At 49.8% G+C, this 19,193-nt stretch overlaps 1 protein-coding gene across 2 annotated transcripts in view; it reads right to left on the reverse strand.

Moving 5' to 3' along the window:
• Window positions 1–9,301: 9,301 nt before the first annotated feature.
• RNASET2 (ribonuclease T2) overlaps window positions 9,302–19,193 on the reverse strand; it is a 30,739-nt gene continuing 20,847 nt past the window's right edge. For both annotated transcript variants that reach the window (XM_035297140.2, XM_002747181.6), the window contains 3 exons: window positions 15,582–15,627; window positions 12,628–12,702; window positions 9,302–9,782 (listed from right to left, as the gene is read on the reverse strand). In XM_035297140.2, coding sequence (XP_035153031.1) covers window positions 9,579–9,782; window positions 12,628–12,702; window positions 15,582–15,627 — 325 coding nt within the window. In that variant the 3' untranslated portion in view covers window positions 9,302–9,578. The remainder of the gene's footprint in view (window positions 9,783–12,627; window positions 12,703–15,581; window positions 15,628–19,193) is intronic.

The raw sequence follows: 19,193 nt of genomic DNA on the forward strand, positions 1-19,193 counted from the left end.
GGCCGAGGCGGGCAGATCACAGGTCAGAACTTGGAGACCAGCCTGGCCAATATGATGAAACCCCGTTTCTTTTTTTTTTTTTTTTTTTTTCTTGAGACGGAGTTTCGCGCTTGTTACCCAGGCTGGAGTGCAATGGCGCGATCTCGGCTCACCGCAACCTCCGCCTCCTGGGTTCAGGCAATTCTCCTGCCTCAGCCTCCTGAGCAGCTGGGATTACAGGCACGCGCAACCATGCCCAGCTAATTTTTTGTATTTTTAGTAGAGACGGGGTTTCACCATGTTGACCAGGATGGTCTCGATCTCTTGACCTCGTGATCCCACGCCTCAGCCTCCCGAAGTGCTGGGATTATAGGCGTGAGCCACCGCACCCAGCGAAACCCCGTTTCTACTAAAAATACAAAAATTAGCCAGGGGTGGTGGTGCGCACCTGTAGTCCCAGCTACTCAGGAGGCTGAGGCAGGAGAATCGCTTGAACCTAGGAGGCGGCGGTTGCAGTGAGCTGAGATTGTGCCATTGCAGTCCAGCCTGGGCGACAGAGTGAGACTCCGTCTCAAAAAAAAAGCAAGGCAAACTTTGTAACACACCTCTGTTCCACCATCCACACTTTCTACTCCTCTGCACATCTGATTTTGATCACCATACCCACACTAGGGACAAAGAGAAGTGACAGTATTTCTAGCAACAGCATTTAGAGAAGAAGAGGAAAGAGCTCCTAATTTTTTATTGAACAAGTCCAATCACCTCAGTAAAACAAGCTGCCATCTGCCTCCTAGAGATCACCTTAGAAAAATCATCATCCGTGTGTGTGTGTGTGTGTGTGTCTGTGTGTGTGTCTGTGTGTGTGTGTGTCTGTGTGTGTGTGTCTGTGTGTGTGTGTGTCTGTGTGTGTGTGTCTGTGTGTGTCTGTGTGTGTGTGTCTGTGTGTGTGTGTGTCTGTGTGTGTGTCTGTGTGTGTGTGTCTGTGTGTGTGTGTGTCTGTGTGTGTGTCTGTGTGTGTGTGTCTGTGTGTGTGTCTGTGTGTGTGTGTCTGTGTGTGTGTGTCTGTGTGTGTGTCTGTGTGTGTGTGTCTGTGTGTGTGTGTGTGTGTGTGTGTGTGTGTGTCTGTGTGTGTGTCTGTGTGTGTGTGTGTCTGTGTGTGTGTGTCTGTGTGTGTGTGTCTGTGTGTGTGTGTGTGTCTGTGTGTGTGTGTGTGTCTGTGTGTGTGTGTGTCTGTGTGTGTGTGTCTGTGTGTGTGTGTGTCTGTGTGTGTGTGTCTGTGTGTGTGTGTGTCTGTGTGTGTGTGTGTGTCTGTGTGTGTGTGTGTCTGTGTGTGTGTGTGTCTGTGTGTGTGTGTCTGTGTGTGTGTGTGTCTGTGCGTGTGTGTGTGTGTCTGTGTGTGTGTCTGTGTGTGTGTGTGTCTGTGTGTGTGTGTGTCTGTGTGTGTGTGTCTGTGTGTGTGTGTCTGTGTGTGTGTGTGTCTGTGTGTGTGTGTGTGTCTGTGTGTGTGTGTGTGTGTGTCTGTGTGTGTAACTGTTGTTTGTTAACTGTCACTAAACAACCTTCACAAGGCACCGGGGAGGCCATAGAGAGTGGGTTCTCACACCTAGATGCCTGGTGACAAAAAAGACTACAAAAACACAACTTTGCACAAAGGCATCACAATGTGACACAAAAACATGCTTCTGCAAGTGCATTTGACCAGCCACTGCCCGTCCCACCCTGGACTGGCCTCACCCTTGTTATTCGTTCTGTAACCAAAGACGATCATCTCAGAACAGTGAAGTCATCCTCCTTACGAGCCCTTGTTCTCCTTTACTCCCCGAATATGCACAGCTTACTACGGCACACATATTCCCATTGCAATGCCCTGTGCCCCAAAACATATCATTTCCTTTTATAGGGCCTGCCTGTCATTTAGGTGGACAAGCTGAAATTTTCAATTACTTCATTCCATTAACGCCCTCTCTTTTTTTTTGAGATGGAGTCTCGCTCTGTCACCCAGGCTGGAGTGCAGTGGTGCAATCTCAGCTCACTGCAACCTCTGCCTCCTGGGTTCAAGCAATTCTCTGCCTCAGCTTCCTGAGTAGCTGGGATTACAGGCACCTGCCACCATGGCCAGCTAATTTTTGTATTTTTAGTAGAGATGGGGTTTCACCATCTTGGCCAGGCTGGTCTTAAACTCCTGACCTGATGATCCACCCACCTCGGCCTCCCAAAGTGATGGGATTACAGGCGTGAGCCACGGCATCAGTCCTAATTCCTTCTATTTTTAAAGACAGCTTCCATTTTTCATTTATAACTGTAAGTATCCTAACTGCTAATCATATATTTGATGATGTTTACATGTTTACGTCGGGCACATTATTATAAATGTGAAAAGTTTCTATAAATGGGACTATGGATTACTCACTCGCACGGCGCTCTGAGTTACGCTGTTCCTGTTTACTTAGCGTTCGCCTGATACCTTCCACCTCATCTCTCATCATCAGCAAGTTGCATCCCACTGACCCCGCATCACAAAAACCACTTGATTTCTGGTCATTGCCACAGGTTAGATTCTCCATTGTAACAAAATGTTACTCATTAAGGAGACCGATGAACTTGGGGGAGACTCCAATCACCCCGAATAGAGGCCACTCAAATAGCTCTTCCCATAGCTGGGTCTGTTCTGCTCTAAAACATTCGGAGAAAAACCAATCGGGTGACATTCCAGTTTTGATTAAGAAGGTACCAAGCCCTGGAATACGGGGAGCATCTTGGTGACTGGCTGCATCTTCTAAATGTAACCAGTGCATGGTTTTGATGTATATTGTTATCTTTGGGCCATTGCCGACCGTCTTTCCTCAATTCAGGTTAAACATTTTCAAAACACCTACCATGCCCAAGGAGCTGTGCTGAGAGCAGGGGCAGCATGGGAAGCCCACGCCTCAGGGTGCAGCCCGAGAGACAGTCATCAAGACAGCAGAGCAGGTGGTGACAGGTACCACCCACCAAAGCCGTACACAGCAGGCCCGATGTCTTCGCTGGTGAAAATGGACCACTGCCACTCTGCAGACCTTTTCAGTCTGAAAAGCCGGTAGGAAAAAGTTACTGCAGAATCCTTGCTCCCTCCAACGAAGGGAATGTAAATGCCTAAGAATGCACGGGTCTGAGATGTGAAAAGCATATCGGCACTAAGTCAATACAGCATTTAATGGAACTCAACTTTATCCACCTCAAACTTTCTAGTAACTTACTATCATCTGAGCCTGACATGCTAATTCTGTCCTTTTTCTCTAAAATAAACGGAAAGCTCATTACAGTCACTCAGAAAAAAATAGAATTATCATCAAGAAAAATTACATAAAACTGCAGCATTTCTCATCATCTGTCAGAGACTTTGCTTCAGATAAGAAAACCCGCACTAGCACCCCTTCTATGGGAAATGCAGCTCATCCAGTGAACAACTTACATTCTACAAACGCACAGATACTCACTTAGTATCTGTGATTCTATCTGGTAAATTCATGAGCTACAGCTTGTGAGAAAAACGAGCATTTTAACGTCTGAGTCTTTTCCAGCCTTCTGCAGTGATATATCTAGCCAATATAGTTGAATTTTGAAAATATTTTACAATTCTTAGGTGTCTTAGGACCTTGATTAAATTATTTTTATTCCTCATCCAAAGTTCACAGAAACAAAAAGTAAAAACAGGCCATTTGTGTGATTTCTTCATCCGGGCGTGTTGAGAAGCCAACAGCAGGCATCTTCCGCACGGACCACCGTGTCACATGCTTTTTTTTTTTCTTTTTGCCGAGGCTGGAGCGCAGTGGTGTGATCTCAGCTCACTGCACCTCTGCCTCCTGTGTTCAAGCGATTCTCCTGGCTCAGCCTCCCAAGTAGTTGGGACTACAAGCGCCTGCCACCATGCCCAGCTAATTTTTTTTTTAGTAGAGACAGGGGTTTCACTGTGTTGGCCAGACTGGTCTTGAACTCCTGAGCTTGGAATCCACCTGCCTTGGCCTCCCAAAGTGCTGGGATTACAGGTGTGAGCCACCATGCCTGGCCTCTCTTTTCTATTTTATTCATTTATTCACTCCGTCACTAGAAAACGCCAGCTTAGAGCCGATGTTCCTGAGACACAGGGGTGCACTCGTGGAGCTGAAGCAAGTTGGGCAAAGTCCAGGCCTCTGAGTGTGACACAGCCATTAGGGTCCTCAGGTCCTTCCCCACGGCTGCTGTCTCCCTTTCTTCAGGTTCTAAGAAAGGCTTCCCTGGCTGCCTTCATAACCCTGACCTCCTCCCTCCGTCCCTCCAACCTACCACCATCAAATGCACCAGCTACTGTCTGTCGCCCTGCGCCAGAGTGAGCTCCCAGAGGAAAGAGATCCCTCATGGCCATGGCCCAGTGCCTAGGAGAGAGGCGGCTCATGGAAAGTGTTGAAAAAAGTGTGGAATTAATCAGTGAACAGCTCTTGGTTTAATGGTAGGAGACGTACAGGCCTCACCTCCACTGCGCAGGCCTCATCTACACCATCCAGGCCTCACCCCACTGTCCAGACCTCACCTCTCCCACCAGGCCTCTACCCGGTCATCCAGGCATTTTCCCTGCCATCTAGCCCACACCTACACTGCCCAGCCATCACCTCCGCTGCCCAGCCCTCACCTACACCACCCAGCCCTCACCTCCGCTGTCCAGCCCACACCTACAATGTGCACTTCACACCTCCACTGCTCAGGCCTCACCCATGCCACCTAACCCTCACCCATGCCATCTAGCCCTCACCCATGCCACCTAGCCCTCACCCATGCCATCTAGCCCTCACCCATGCCACCTAACCCTCACCCATGCCATCTAGCCCTCACTCACACTGCCCAGCACTCACCTCCTCCATCCAGGCATCATTCCTGCCATCCAGTCCTTACCTACACTGCCCAGCCCTCACCTCTGCCAACCAGGCCTCATCCACACTGCCCAGCCCTTGCCTTCCCCGCCCAGCCCTCACCTCCACCATCCACCCACTGCCTCTGCCCTCCCGTCCTCGCCTCTGCCACATCACCCGCATCTACCCTGTACGGCCCTCCCCTGTGCCATCCAGCCGGCACCTTCATTGTAACACAACAAGAGCTGGAAGAGTGGAGGCCCTGGTCCCTGGGCATGGAGGCCCAGAGCCGCCCAAGACTGCGGAGAACTCTTAAGGGCCAACTGCGGAGCTGGTGTTGACATCCAATGGAACTTGCTAAACTAGATGAGTAGAGCACTCCAGGCCATCCAAACTGCGTGAAGAATCCAGGCCCGAAGTGCTCAGCAGAGCCCTCATGGGCCACGGGGAGTGGGTGGAGTCACTGCCAACAGGGCAGGTAGAGTTGAGGGAAGATCCCTGAGCCACCATGCTGGGCTGGAGGCATGATCAGGGAGCAGAGAGCTATGGTTAAGCAGAGTGGCACAAACTCGGTGCCAGCATCCAGCACTGACGGTCAGGTGAAGTGGCCGTCAGTCATGGTCCAGACAGAAAACTGAGGCTCTGAATTAAGTCAACAAGGAGGAGGAGAAACTGGATATAATTAAAAATACTTTCATATGCTGGGCGCGATGGCTCACGCCTGTAATCCCAGCACTTTGGGAGGCCGAGGCGGGTGGATCGCGAGGTCAAGAGATCGAGACCATCCTGGTCGACATGGTGAAACCCCGTCTCTATTAAAAATACAAAAAATTAGCTGGGCATGGTGGCGCGTGCCTGTAATCCCAGCTGCTCAGGAGGCTGAGGCAGGAGAATTGCCTGAACCCAGGAGGCGGAGGTTGCGGTGAGCCGAGATCGCGCCATTGCACTCCAGCCTGGGTAACAAGAGTGAAACTCCGTCTCAAAAAAAAAAAAAGAAAAAGAATACTTTCATAATTTAGGCAAAACTGAAAAAAAAGTTTTGGAGTTCACTTTGAGGTTTCTACCTGGAAGAAGTGGATGGTGATGTCATTTGCTGAGACAGAGGCGAAAGTTTCAATGGAAAGATAAGATACCTAGGCCGGGCATGGTGGCTCACGCCTGTAATCCTAGTACTCTGGGAGGCTGGCAGAGCACCCGAGGTCAGGAGTTCTAGACCAGCCTGACCAACACAGTGAAACCCCGTCTCTCCTCAAAATACAAAAATTAGTCATGTGTGGTGGCGTGTGCCTGTAGTCTCAGCTACTCAGGAGGCTGAGGCAAGAGAATCACTTGAACCCAGGAGGCAGAGGTTGCAGTGAGCCGAGATCACACCACTGCACTCCACCCTGGGCAACAGAGTGAGACTCTGTCTCAAAAAAAAAAAAGTACTTAGTTCTTAGAACTAGATTCCTAGTTCTGAATATGATAAAATTGCTAGTGTTAGTAATTCAAACACAAAATAATCTTGCAATAGTAGCTTGGAGGGAGGCAGTGCTTTCTAGTGACAAACCATTGCCCCCTCCTGGGCAAGAGAAATGCACTCAGGCACAGCAACAGCACCACTAAGAGGCTGATCTGGAGGAGTTTCACGGGCACTTCGTTTTCTTTTCTCAATTTTATCTACGGTGTCTTTCCACCGTAAGTTCCTCTCATCCCTGTGGCCTTGTTCCAGGGTCCTCTTTTCCACGATGCTGCAGAGACGCTCCAGGCAGAGGCCTGTCCTGGCCGAGACCCGGGCCAGCTGCCCCTCCTGGCTGTTCTGCATCCTGAGATGTGCCTGCTCCTCTGTCGCCATAGGAGACACTCGTACCCCCAGCTCTGATCCCAGAGCCCGGCCTGCTCCTCCTTCCACACATACCAGCCTCAGACCCCACTCACGTGGGAGGCCTTTCTCTACCACCTCTGCCGAGTGTTACAGTGAGAACCACGTGGTCAGAGTTGCATCTTCCCGAGTTGAATCTGGAAAATGCGCATGACCTCCTTGTTTAATGATGTAAAAACACGTGCTTGGACCTGATCTCCACCACTGAACCCTGAACGCTGACTCTTCCCCTTCTCCTGTCTCCCGAGGCTCATGAGTGCCTTGTACTGCGTGACCTGATGCAGGTTATCAAACGCTTATGCTAATGAGCTCTAGGCCAAAATAGAAATATTGAGGGATCCAAGCATTAGCACTGTGCCATGAGTGCTTTCTTCCACTTAGCAGAGGTGACAATGGCAGGGAACCAGCACTGAGCGTTCCACGTTTTACTCCACAGCCCACTCCTCCCACCAGGATGTGCCTGTTAGCGACCCAGTCCGCTCTCAAATGCTCAGATTCATATAATAAATACATGCTACTTAAAAAACAAGAAGGGCTTGTTTAAAAACCACAAAGGCAGCTGACTGAAGACAGCCTCTGAGAGGCTGCTTTCCTTGATCCCCCAAGGCTATAGAATCAATGCAATTTGAATAGGAAGTCTGTTCAAATCCACCAGCTCATCTGGGAATGATGAAGATAAAACCCTAGCCTTGAGCCCTGGGTTTGCAAAGTGACTCAAAAAAAAAAAAAAAAAAAAAAAAAAAAAAAGAATTGCCATCTTTTAAAGAGCATGAGGCTTAAGGGCCCAGACCCTGAAGTACACGCACTGCCTGAGCACAGGGAGCAAACGCAGGAAATCATGCCTTGCCAGGGGCAAATCAAACCTGGACCCTTTCCCAGGCATCCAAACACAAACCACCAGTCCTGCCCTGCCTAGCTGACAGAGAGAGTTCAGAGAAGGGCGGAGGGACAATGAGAGCACGGGGACCCTGGACCCTCAGGCTCCACTGGCCTTCCCCACAGCTACAGAAGAGGGCTGAGCGCCTCCCTCTACTACAGAACAGACAAAATAAAGGGACAGCTTCCATCAAATCTCTGATGGTCTCAGTCTGTCTGAAGGAGCTGTCAGGCCTGGCCAGCTGCTCCCCGAGCTGGTTCCTGAGGGGCCGAAGGCCTTCCTGTGTCTCCTCTCATGCTTGCGGGGGAGGCAGAGGCCACTGAGTCTGGGATCAGGGCTGCGACACCTGCTTCCCCTGTCCTGTCCGCCTGGTGAACCTTTGTCTCTGAACATTCTGCATTTCAGGTTGTCTGGCAGACACTATGAAGCGAGGTTTTGGTTTGAGCCAATTTGAAAATCTCTTCTTTAAAAGGGCAAGTAAAGCCACTCACAGGCACTGATACAGCTGTTAATTTCTTTTTTGTAAATTATGTTGACAACACGGTTATTCTGAGGATTAAATATTCCACGTGTTGAACACGATGCCTGCCGCACAGTAAGTTCGACTTCAAATGCGTGTTGAATAAGACATAAAGAGAATATTAAATAAACAGGATGTTAACGTGATTAGGACAAACAGAGAAAAGGATTTTTTTTTTTTTTTGAGATGGAGTTTCGCTCTTCTTACCCAGGCTGGAGTGCAATGATGTGATCTCGGCTCACCGCAACCTCCGCCTCCTGGGTCCAGGCAATTCTCCTGCCTCAGCCTCCTGAGTAGCTGGGATTACAGGCACACACCACCATGCCCAGCTAATTTTTTGTATTTTTAGTAGAGACGGGGTTTCACCATGTTGACCAGGATGGTCTCGATCTCTTGACCTTGTGAACCACCCGCCTCGGCCTCCCAAAGTGCTGGGATTACAGGCGTGAGCCACCGTGCCCAGTGAGAAAAGGATTTAAAGAGAACAGAGGCCAGGAGACTCGGAGAAGACAATGCCAACAGGTGGTCTTAACAACACACGGAAAGCACCGCCCTGCACAACCCTGATGCCTCAGTCCACGAGCGAAATCCCTGCACAGCAGGCTGAGACCGTGGGTGCAGCAGTCTGCCTGACACGAGAGCCACGTCATCACGTGTCTAGAAGGAAAGGGTGCCTCCCAGTTCTGGAACACACGATGTAGGCCTGGCACGTCACTGGGGACTCCATTTACACTTCTAAATACTTACCAGTGCACGGATCTGGTACCCTCAGATAAGAAGGAAGCGAGGCCTGACAGAAACTAACCTTCCAGTAACCCAGAAGAGACTGCTTGATGGAGACAGGGGCTGGCTGCTGTGAGTGTACCCAAATCTCCTCGGGCAGGAGTGGCAGTCACCATTCCAGGACATGCCTCTGACCACACCAGGCCTCCAACAAGGGAGCAACTGGCCAGGGAATGACGTCCTGGGGCTCTGGCCACCTGTAACAGGCACACTCTGCACTAGGAACACCCCCCAGGCCCACCAGGCATTGGCTCCTGCCATGTGTAGAGCTCTTTGTCCCAAAAGGGTCCCCACACCAAGAAGGCAACAAGCTCCGAGGGGAAAACAAGCTCCGAGCAAGAGGGTCCCCTGAATCGGTGCCATCTGCCCAAACTCCAAGCATGCCTGCCTGATCTACCAGGGCACTGAAGAGCTTAATGGAGAAGAAAAAAACAATCTGTGAGCTTTATTATCCCAAGCACAAAGCAGCCACTCAGGCGTGGGAGAGCTTCTTTCTCCCGTGAACTTCACACGCACGCCATCTCTACATGGACAAGACCCAGTTCACAGGCATGGAAGGAAAACAGCAGAGCAAACGCAAAGGCTTGCCGTTCAAAAGCAAACATGAGACTTCACTTTGGAGTCGTTTTATAGAAAGCTGCAGTTTGTGAATTTTTCTTGCTTTTTAAAACACAGAAAAGTTCCCAAACATGGGCATCAATGCTTGGCCTTTTTAGGTGGGGGATAAAAGACTGGGCCATCTTCACAGACCCGCAGACCCCGGCTCTCGGTGCCCCCACCCGCCAGCCAGACTTCCTTCTTGTGGGGCGGCTCCTGCCCCGGTTCAGTGCAGTTCCGCAGTTTCTGGTCTTGCTTAGTGAGGCACAGTTCTATCTGACCAATTGTCTGTACTTCCTCATCCTAAGAATAAACAATGAAAGACACTTTAGAATTCAGATCTTGGGTTATCATCAAGGTATTATGATCGTGAACTTTTAGAACTTGAAGATAACAAAAGCAGAGGCTCCACAGCTCAGGTTCCAGGTTGGAAGAACAGACCCCTTCATTTAGCAGGAGGTTGGTGCACGCTAAATTGGAGCAGGCAGCTCCAGGTGACGTGCTTGTGGGCAGTGGAGCTGGGCTTGGGGCTTGGGGCTCCTGGTCACCACCAGAGGCCAGCCTGGCAGCCCTGTGGAAAAGCCTCTGCTTTTATCTTAGAGAAAATTAATAAGCAATTTCCACATCTACAAAGACACACAAGATACAACAGCACACAACATACCTATCAAGATATGAGGAGAAGAAATGGGTTTTATAGGCCAAAAAGGCAACAGTACCCTATTGCTAAAAGAACAGGCACACTCTTGATAAAGATGAGCAAGAAGACAAACCCTGTCCTAGCATGGTGTCAAGGAACCATGCCTGCTCACATAGACACATGTGTGCCCACAACCCATATGCACAGACACACAGGCCTGTGTACACATACAGAGCAGGCCCATACAACCACACATCACACACACAGCACATACCCACATGTACATGTTCACATGCACATGCATAGAGATGGACAGGCCATGTACACACACACACCCCGACACACTGCACATGCACACAGATGCACAGCCCATGTACACACACACGCCTACATACACTACACATGCACACAGATGCACAGGCCATGTACACACACACACACTGCACATGCACACAGATGCACAGGCCATGTACAGACACACACACTGCACATGCACACAGATGCACAGGCCATGTACAGACACACATATGCCCACACACTCTACATGCACACAGATGCACAGACCACATACACACTCACACCCACACAAACTGCACATGCACAAAGATGCACAGGCCATGTACACACACACACGCCCACACACACTGCACATGCACACAGATGCACAGATCACATACGCACTCACACCCACACACACTGCACATGCACACAGATCCACAGGCCACATACAACCACACACACTGCACATGCACACAGATGTACAGGCCATGTACACACACGCCCACACTCATTGCACATGCACACAGATGCACAGCCCATGTACACACCCACACGCACTGCACATGCACACACCTGCACAGGCCATTTACACACACACTGCACATGCTCACAGATGCACAGGCCCATGTATACACACACACACCCACACACACACAGATGCATAGGCCATGTACACACGTCCACATACACTGCACATGCACACAGGACCATGTACACCCACACCCACACGCACTGCACATGCACGCAGATGCACAGGCCATGTACACACACATGCTGACAAACACCACACATGCACACAGATGCACAGGCCACGTACACACACACACTGCACATGCACACAGATACACAGGCCATGTACACACACACACTGCACATGCTCACAGATGCACAGGCCCATGTATACACACACACACCCACACACACACAGATGCATAGGCCATGTACACACGTCCACATACACTGCACATGCACACAGGACCATGTACACCCACACCCACACGCACTGCACATGCACGCAGATGCACAGGCCATGTACACACACATGCTGACAAACACCACACATGCACACAGATGCACAGGCCACGTACACACACACACTGCACATGCACACAGATACACAGGCCATGTACACACACACACTGCACATGCACACAGATACACAGGCCCATGTACACACACACATGCACACATATGCACAGGCCCATGTACACACTCACACACCTATGTACACACACACACACTGCCCATGCACAGGCCCATGTACACACATACACACGTCCACACACACTGCACATGCACACAGATGCAAAGGCCATGTACACACACTGCACATGCACACAGATGCACAGGCCCATGTACACACATGCCCACACACACTGTACATGCACACAGATGCACAGGCCCTGTACACACACATGCCCACACGCACTGCACATGAACACAGACATATAGGCCCTGTACACACACACACGCCTACACACACTGCACATGAACACAGATATGCAGCCCATGTACACAAACACACCAACACACACTGCACATGCACACAGATGCATAGGCCCTGTACACACTCACTGCACATGAACACAGATGCACAGGCCCATGTACACATACACGTTCACACACAATGCACATGAACACAGATGCACAGGCCCATGTACACACACACACCCACTGCACATGCACACACCATGTACACACACACGTCCACACTGCACATGCACACAGATGCATAGACCCATGTACACACACACATACTGTACATGAACACAGATGCACAGGCCCATGTACACACACACGCCCACACACACTGCACATGCACACCGATGCAGAGGCCATGTACACATTCACACACGCCCACACGCACTACACATGCACACAGATACATAGGCCCTGTAGACACACACAGGCCCATACACACTGCACATGCACACAGATGCACAGGCCATGTATATAGACACATGCCCACACACACTGCACATGCACACAGATGCATAGACCCATGTACACACACACACAGTACATGAACACAGATGCACAGGCCCTGTACACACACACACATGCCCACACACACTGCACATGAACACACACAGCACGTGCACACATATACAGACACAAATGTACAAATACAAGTCTGCCCCTGAGAACTGCATGGCGAAGACAAGGCAGTCGGGAAAGGAGAACTTTTCTTCTTGAGAAAGAAAGGAAGAGAAAGCGTAACTGCCTAACCTGGCTTGGCGGAAGGCAGTGGATCTTGGGTATCACTCTGTACACTCTGGCAAGGGCATCTTTAAAATCTGCAACCTGATATTAAATGAAAGTGCGTTAGAAATTAAACTTCAACAGAAAAAACCTGAGAGTTCTGGGCTAACCCGAGTGCAGCAGTCGCGGTGTCCTACTCTCCCCTGGCTGGCACAGACAGAGCCATCGCAGGTGTGAGAATGAAGCCCCCCACCCCCCACCAGCGAAGCAGGGGATGCTGGCAGCCTGGGCGTCATCCCAGACCACAGGCTTCTCATGCGGCTGTTTTCTCTCTGCTCCTGTTTCTCTGGAGGGCAGAGCTCGCCTCCTCCCAGGGTCTCTAAGGGCCCCACCCACTCCTTCCAGGGCTGTCTCACGTGAAACTTCACCTGCCACAGCCACCCTCAACCACCGACCCTACCCGCCTTTCATGGCCCACAAAGCTTTCTTGCCCTCACTCTCAAGGCTCTCTCTCTCCTGGCCTCCTCCCCGTGGTGAACACATTCTCTTTTACAGAAGACAGACCCTGGGACCCCTCACCTCCTGGTCCTGAACTGCAAACCTAGACCTCTGTGCCGCAACCTCCTCACGGACGAGGGCTCCTCCCCACTCTACTGAGGGAGTGCTCCTCTGCTGCTTCTGCCTCCAGCCTCTGCGTCAAACCTAGGAGGGTACCTGCATCCTCTCAGCCTCCTGCTCTGGCTTTGGGGGGCACTGAGCTGGGGTTGCTCCAGCAGGAGCCTTTCACCCCTTGCCTGCCTGCCCAGATTGCCCACTGCTTCCAGGAAGCTATTCCGTGGGCCTCCTGAGTGCCTGCTCCCCTGACGCCCTGCGGCTGGCTGCCATTCCTGCCCCACCTCTGAAGCCTCCTCCTCCTCTTTCCCATGGTTTCACTGCCTTCCATTAAATTGGAAGCCTTCTTTTCCACCCACAGCTTCCCTCCCATCCATACCTCTCTTCCTGGACTTCGCAGAGAGCTGTCCCGACAGGGTCTGCATCACCCTCCTCTTGCCAAGTTGCTGACCCCAGCAAATGTCACTCCTATGGCGGCTCCAGGCAGGACCTGTCTCTCCCACCCCCTTGTCCCAAACAGCCAAATCCACGCTCCCCACACTGTCCCTTCCTCTCCAGCTGCATGGCCATAGGCCCAGATTCCTCAACCATGTGGCCTGCTTGGAGAGGCTCTGTCCCTCTCTCTCCCCAGCACCAGGCAACCACAGCAACAGGCAAAGACCCCAGCCTGCTCAGAGCTCAGCGCTGCTGGAGGATGAGGTCCTCATGCCTACGGCTCGCACCCGCCCCTTCCCAGCCCTCCTGTTCTGCCTCTGAGCCCCCTCAAGAGGCAACTCTCCCCCATCTCCCAGTCCCAGCTCCGCTCTACTGAGCCAACCCTGCCAGGGCCTGGGCAGGCTGCAGGTCGCCATCTCAGCAGCGTATTTCCCAGGAGACGTCTGGGTCGGCAGCTCTCCTGGGCGCTCCCGCAGCCCTGATTTTCCCGGAAAACAGCTGAGTAGACAAGTGGCTGGATGCTGCACGCAAAAGCAGAAAGTCTCTCCTGACGATAAATCAAACTGCCTTCAAGGGACAGCACTCTGAGTATCCACTAACCAAGCGCCATTAGCACATGGAAGCAGCCCGGCAAATAGGCGGCCGCCGTGGCTCTGAGCGCCACTGCAATCAGTCCCTGAACGCCGAGATCAGGGCACACTCAGCAATCCGCACAGGAGTCCAGGCGAGGACGGTGAGAGCCCCGCAAGCGCTCGGCTCATGGCCTCCTGGGGTTGTGAGGGGGATGGTTCTGGAAAGGGCTGACAGGCTCCTTCCTCAAGTCCACTGCTCCCCCGACCCTGGCAAAGCGGCTGCACAGGCGAGCAGATGCCACTGAGAGCAAAGACACCGACGCCGATGTATTTCACAAACTGTCCAGATAACCACAATAACTGTTCAACATCCAACCATCACCCAGAACTGCTGGAGTCAGTGACTTCCAACCTTTTTCCAAATCCACCACCTGTGATAAACATGAAAACTATCTTGAAGAATCTGACACATTTCTGTAAGGCGAGGGTCTGCACACATTTTCCGAAAGGTCCAGATAGTAAACGCCCCGGGCTTTGTGGCTGTAGCATCAGCCTCTGCTGCAGCTACACCGGGTGGCACCAGCGTCCCTGGGTAAGAAAGGAGTACACCCTTGTTTCCAAAACAGGCAACCATGACTTGAAAACAACTATCTTTTTTTTTTTTTTTAAGAGATGTAATCTGGCAATCTGGCTGTCACCCAGGCTGGAGTGCAGTGGGGCACTCACGTTCCTGGGCTCAAGCAATCCTCTGACCTCAGCCTCCTGAATAACTGAGACCACAGACACAGACTATCAGGCTCAGCTACTTTTACTTCTTGGTAGAGATTTCATTCTGTTGACCAGGCTGTTCTTAAATTTCTAGCCTCAAGCAATCCTCCAGCCTTAGCCTCCCAGGGTCCTGGGATTCACAGGCGTGAGTCACCACGCCTGGCCAAAAGCAACCTTTTGTATATGCTTACCAGCTAATAACATGTTGTCACGCTCAAATGTCTATAGTTTTATCATAAAACAAATCACAATTTTATCATGAAAACAAACCACAAACAAACTTAAGACTGTTATAAAAATGAATGTGACCCTTCAAACTGCAGATTTCAGCCGCCTTGCCAGACAGACCCTGGAGCACACGCTCATCACAAAAGAGGCCGCGAATCTGTGCTTCAGAGTCACTGGTCTAGGAAGCCTTTAGCTCCTACTCAACATGCACAGAAAATAAAATGCAAATAAAATCTGTTTAATTATAAAAGTTAAACACGAATGGGGTTTGCACTGGGTCACTCTGCAGCCCAGCTGGCTCATGGGCTGAAATGGCCCTGCTGGAGTTCCCTGGGAGACACACACAGGAAGAAAGGCGAGACTTACTTGGTAGTAATTGACGGATGGTTTTATCCCCAGTTTTAGGAGCACACTAAAATTTAAATTAAAAAAAGTTAGCTGTATAATGAAGGTCCATTTTCCTTTCTTGTTCCTTTCAGATATCACATTTCACAGTAAAAATTAAGACACTCTTAAAGGGAAGTGTTTTTTTATCTACTACTTTATGCAACAAATGTGTTAACATAGGCAGCAAATGAATGGTTCCTAGCCCCTGCCTTCCCCTCCCCTTAGCACACACACTGACTGCTCCAGGCACCCTTTCCAGTTCCTGAATCCTCCTAAGCGTGGGGGTGCAGGGGCCACCACCAAATGGAACTGGCACGCAGAGCACCACCTGTCTGCCACCCCTCTTGAAATATAGTTAGCAATTGAAATTGGATTCCAGGCTTATCCTGGAAAACTGCATTTGGTCAAATGTTAAACACAGTCGTGTGCCACATTATGACAGTCAGTGAAGGGCTGCACGTACGAGGACGGTCCCCCGTGACCATATTTCTGCTGTGCCTTTTCTATGTGGAGATACGTTTAGATGCACAAATCCTTACCATCGTGTTACACACAGGTGCCTACAGCATTCAGTACAGTTACACACCACACCTGTGTGGCTATACCACAAAGCACAGGTGTGTCACGGGCGTATCAGCTAAGGGCATACACTCCAAGATGTTCAGATAATGACAGTCTTATACCCCATCGCTAAGCAACACATAACTGTATGTTAAGTCCCTATAGCTTTCACGTCCTAAAGCACTGCTATAGAGAATCCTACCAACCTACCATATACAGAATTTGCTCACTAAATTATGAAGGTACATGACAAAAATTCGGAATCATTCCAGAAGAATATTCTAATTCCCCATCAAGCCTTGGTAGAAAATGCTAGATCATGATCACACAGAGTGGACACAAAGGCTTGGGCAGCCTCTGTTGGCACTAACTTGTCATCAGACTGTCTTGGCCACAGAGTTCCTGAAACAAGGACCGAGATGTCAGCCGGGCCCTTCAGCCCCGGACACGGCCCGAACCCACAGGGCCTCAGCTGCCCTAGCTGTCAGTGCTGTATGAATAACAGGTTTCAGACTTTGCAGCAAAAAAGAAGCTACACTATCTCAATTTTTCAAAGTATTTATCCTAAGTTTCAATAATCATATTTTTGATATGCTGAGTTTAATGAAATATTTTGAAATTAATTATACTTTTCTTTTTGCTTGGCCTCCCAAAGTGCTGGATTTACAGTGTGAGCCACTGCACCCAGCCCATAATGACTTTTGAACTGCTAATTAGCTACATTTTTGGGGTGAGAAAATGTTTCCTAAAATATTGCTCTTACTGCAAGAAAGCAATCCTCCTTTTATGAAAAACCTAAGATTCAATCATTTAGATGAAATTATGTAGGGCTGTTGGGCCCACAGCATCATGGGGTGTCCCTTATGCTGTGCTGAGGTGCAGGATCCGAGAATTAAAGAGACAGGACACTGAAGAACTGGTAAAGAGCATATGGACTCGGGGGGTCACGCCACCTGTGAGCAGAGATCAGCGAGGCCCTGAATACGCAGTAAGCGTCTGTATTTATTAGGTACAAGCAGGGGGAAGGGTCGTGAGTGAGGTCATCATCTACAGCCTTAGTGATAGGACATACACAATCATGTGAGTCACAAGCGAGGGGGCCACCCCATTATGCCTCCTGGGCAGAGAGGTCGGCCATGTGCAGTAGGGGGTCAGTCGTGCCATGCGCAGAAAAGGGGTCCACCCCCATTAGGTCACTGAGGCAAGGAGGTGGGCTGTGTGCAACAGGTGTCGTGCGCAACACTTCTTATCTGGGGGCTGGAGACTTCAAAGGATTTCTAATAGAAGGATACTGTAAGCCAGTGCAGTGGGAGCTGACAGACTTGTGCTCTTCTCTTAAGATATTTATGGGAAGATGATTTGAGCTAGCACAGAAGCGAGAAAAGACTGACAGGGTGCACGGCCACCGTGACTGGTCACACCAGAGGGTTCTTCTCCCTCGGTTACTTCCAGGATCTCAGGCCTGAGGCCAACTTTCCACAGAAACTGGATGCAGGTACTACAGCTCCTTTATCAGGAGGAGAGGCTCTTGCCCCACGCCTGCCATACAGGGTATGCCCTTTCAGGCAGGGACGCCACCGCCTGGGTCTTTGGTTCTCGTCCTGGTCTGGCTGTTTTCCCATGTGCTGCTTCTGTTCTGTGACTGCTCTAGGCATTCCTCCTACTACAAACTACTACATGGAAGGATTCCATAAATCTGCACCAAATGTGTTAGTACAGCTCCGACTACAATACCCCTATGATTATATAGAAAGATTATATAGAACTAAGTAGATATAAGTATTAAGTATGATTATATAAACTAGGCATATGTAAGCAGTAAGATACACTTCAGGTACTAATTCTATAAACGAATATATGATTATATATAAAGGATTATATAAAGGAAACAGCTGAGTAATAACACTATAAGATATTCCCCAGTCACTAATTGTGCCTAGAGAGGGATTATGCTATTCAAAATAATTAACAGACATTAATTTATGGATATGAGGACTTGGGAGGCATTGTGTCCACTTTCGGTTCCTTATGGTTTATTGCTTCATTGTGTTCATTTTTGGATCCTTGCTACATTAGTTGTAAAATATTAACTTCAGTATTTACAATTGTTAAGTATTTACTGGGCGTAACTTACTTACCTTGTGCTGTTCCTTTTACTAGTTCCCCAGAATTGTTTTCTGTTTGTTATTTGAGAAATGCTTTGATCTGACGTGAACAACATTAAGTAGAGAACTATATAATGGAACCTACTGCACAAATAAAACTGCTGCTTGGGCATAGCCTAATCCAGTCCTCCAGACCCCGCTCTTTGCTTTCTCCTTTCTCTCCGCACACGCTCTCTTCCAGGTTTGGGACCCTCTCGCTGGACGAGATTCCCGGGCTCGCGTTCAGTTCACAACAGTGCCTAGGGTCTGGACAGTTCTCCTTCCTCAGTGCCCATGGGGGTGTTACCCACAAAATTAGATACACAAACTATATACAAATCCCGGTGTAATCTAACACGTCCTGTAACTGTCTTAGTGTATGTACTTGGTAGTGCAGATTTTAAGAGCTAGAAGAGACTTCAGGATTGAGGGCAACCTATCCAATTATTTTACGGCATGAAAATAAGATCTAGAGGTGAGACACACAAATCACACAACTAGTTAGTGTCAGAACAAGGATCAAAAGGCACACCTAAAGCCACGAGCTCTGGGAGCAGGTGATTTTAAACGCTTATTCACAGGGTATTCTGATGTAATCTTGGTCCGTGCTAACCGTGCCAAGCCCCTCTTCCATCAGCTCCTGAGCTGTATCCCACCCAAGTCACAGCTGTTAGACCACGCTCGATCAGATGACACAGGAGACCATCTGTGTGAGGTACTTTTCTGTGCTGAGGAGGCAAAGCACATGTCTAGAGAAGCAATGGAGGTTTATTCATCTTTTAAACAGATGTGATTCAGAAACCTGAAATACAGCTGATTAGCAAAGGCTCCTGGTATTATCCTGATTTGAAGGAGAATTGCTCTAAAACAAGCTGTGTAAATTGCA

This window comes from Callithrix jacchus, chromosome 4 (genome assembly GCF_049354715.1).
Source record: "Callithrix jacchus isolate 240 chromosome 4, calJac240_pri, whole genome shotgun sequence".
Lineage (NCBI taxonomy): Eukaryota > Metazoa > Chordata > Mammalia > Primates > Cebidae > Callithrix > Callithrix jacchus.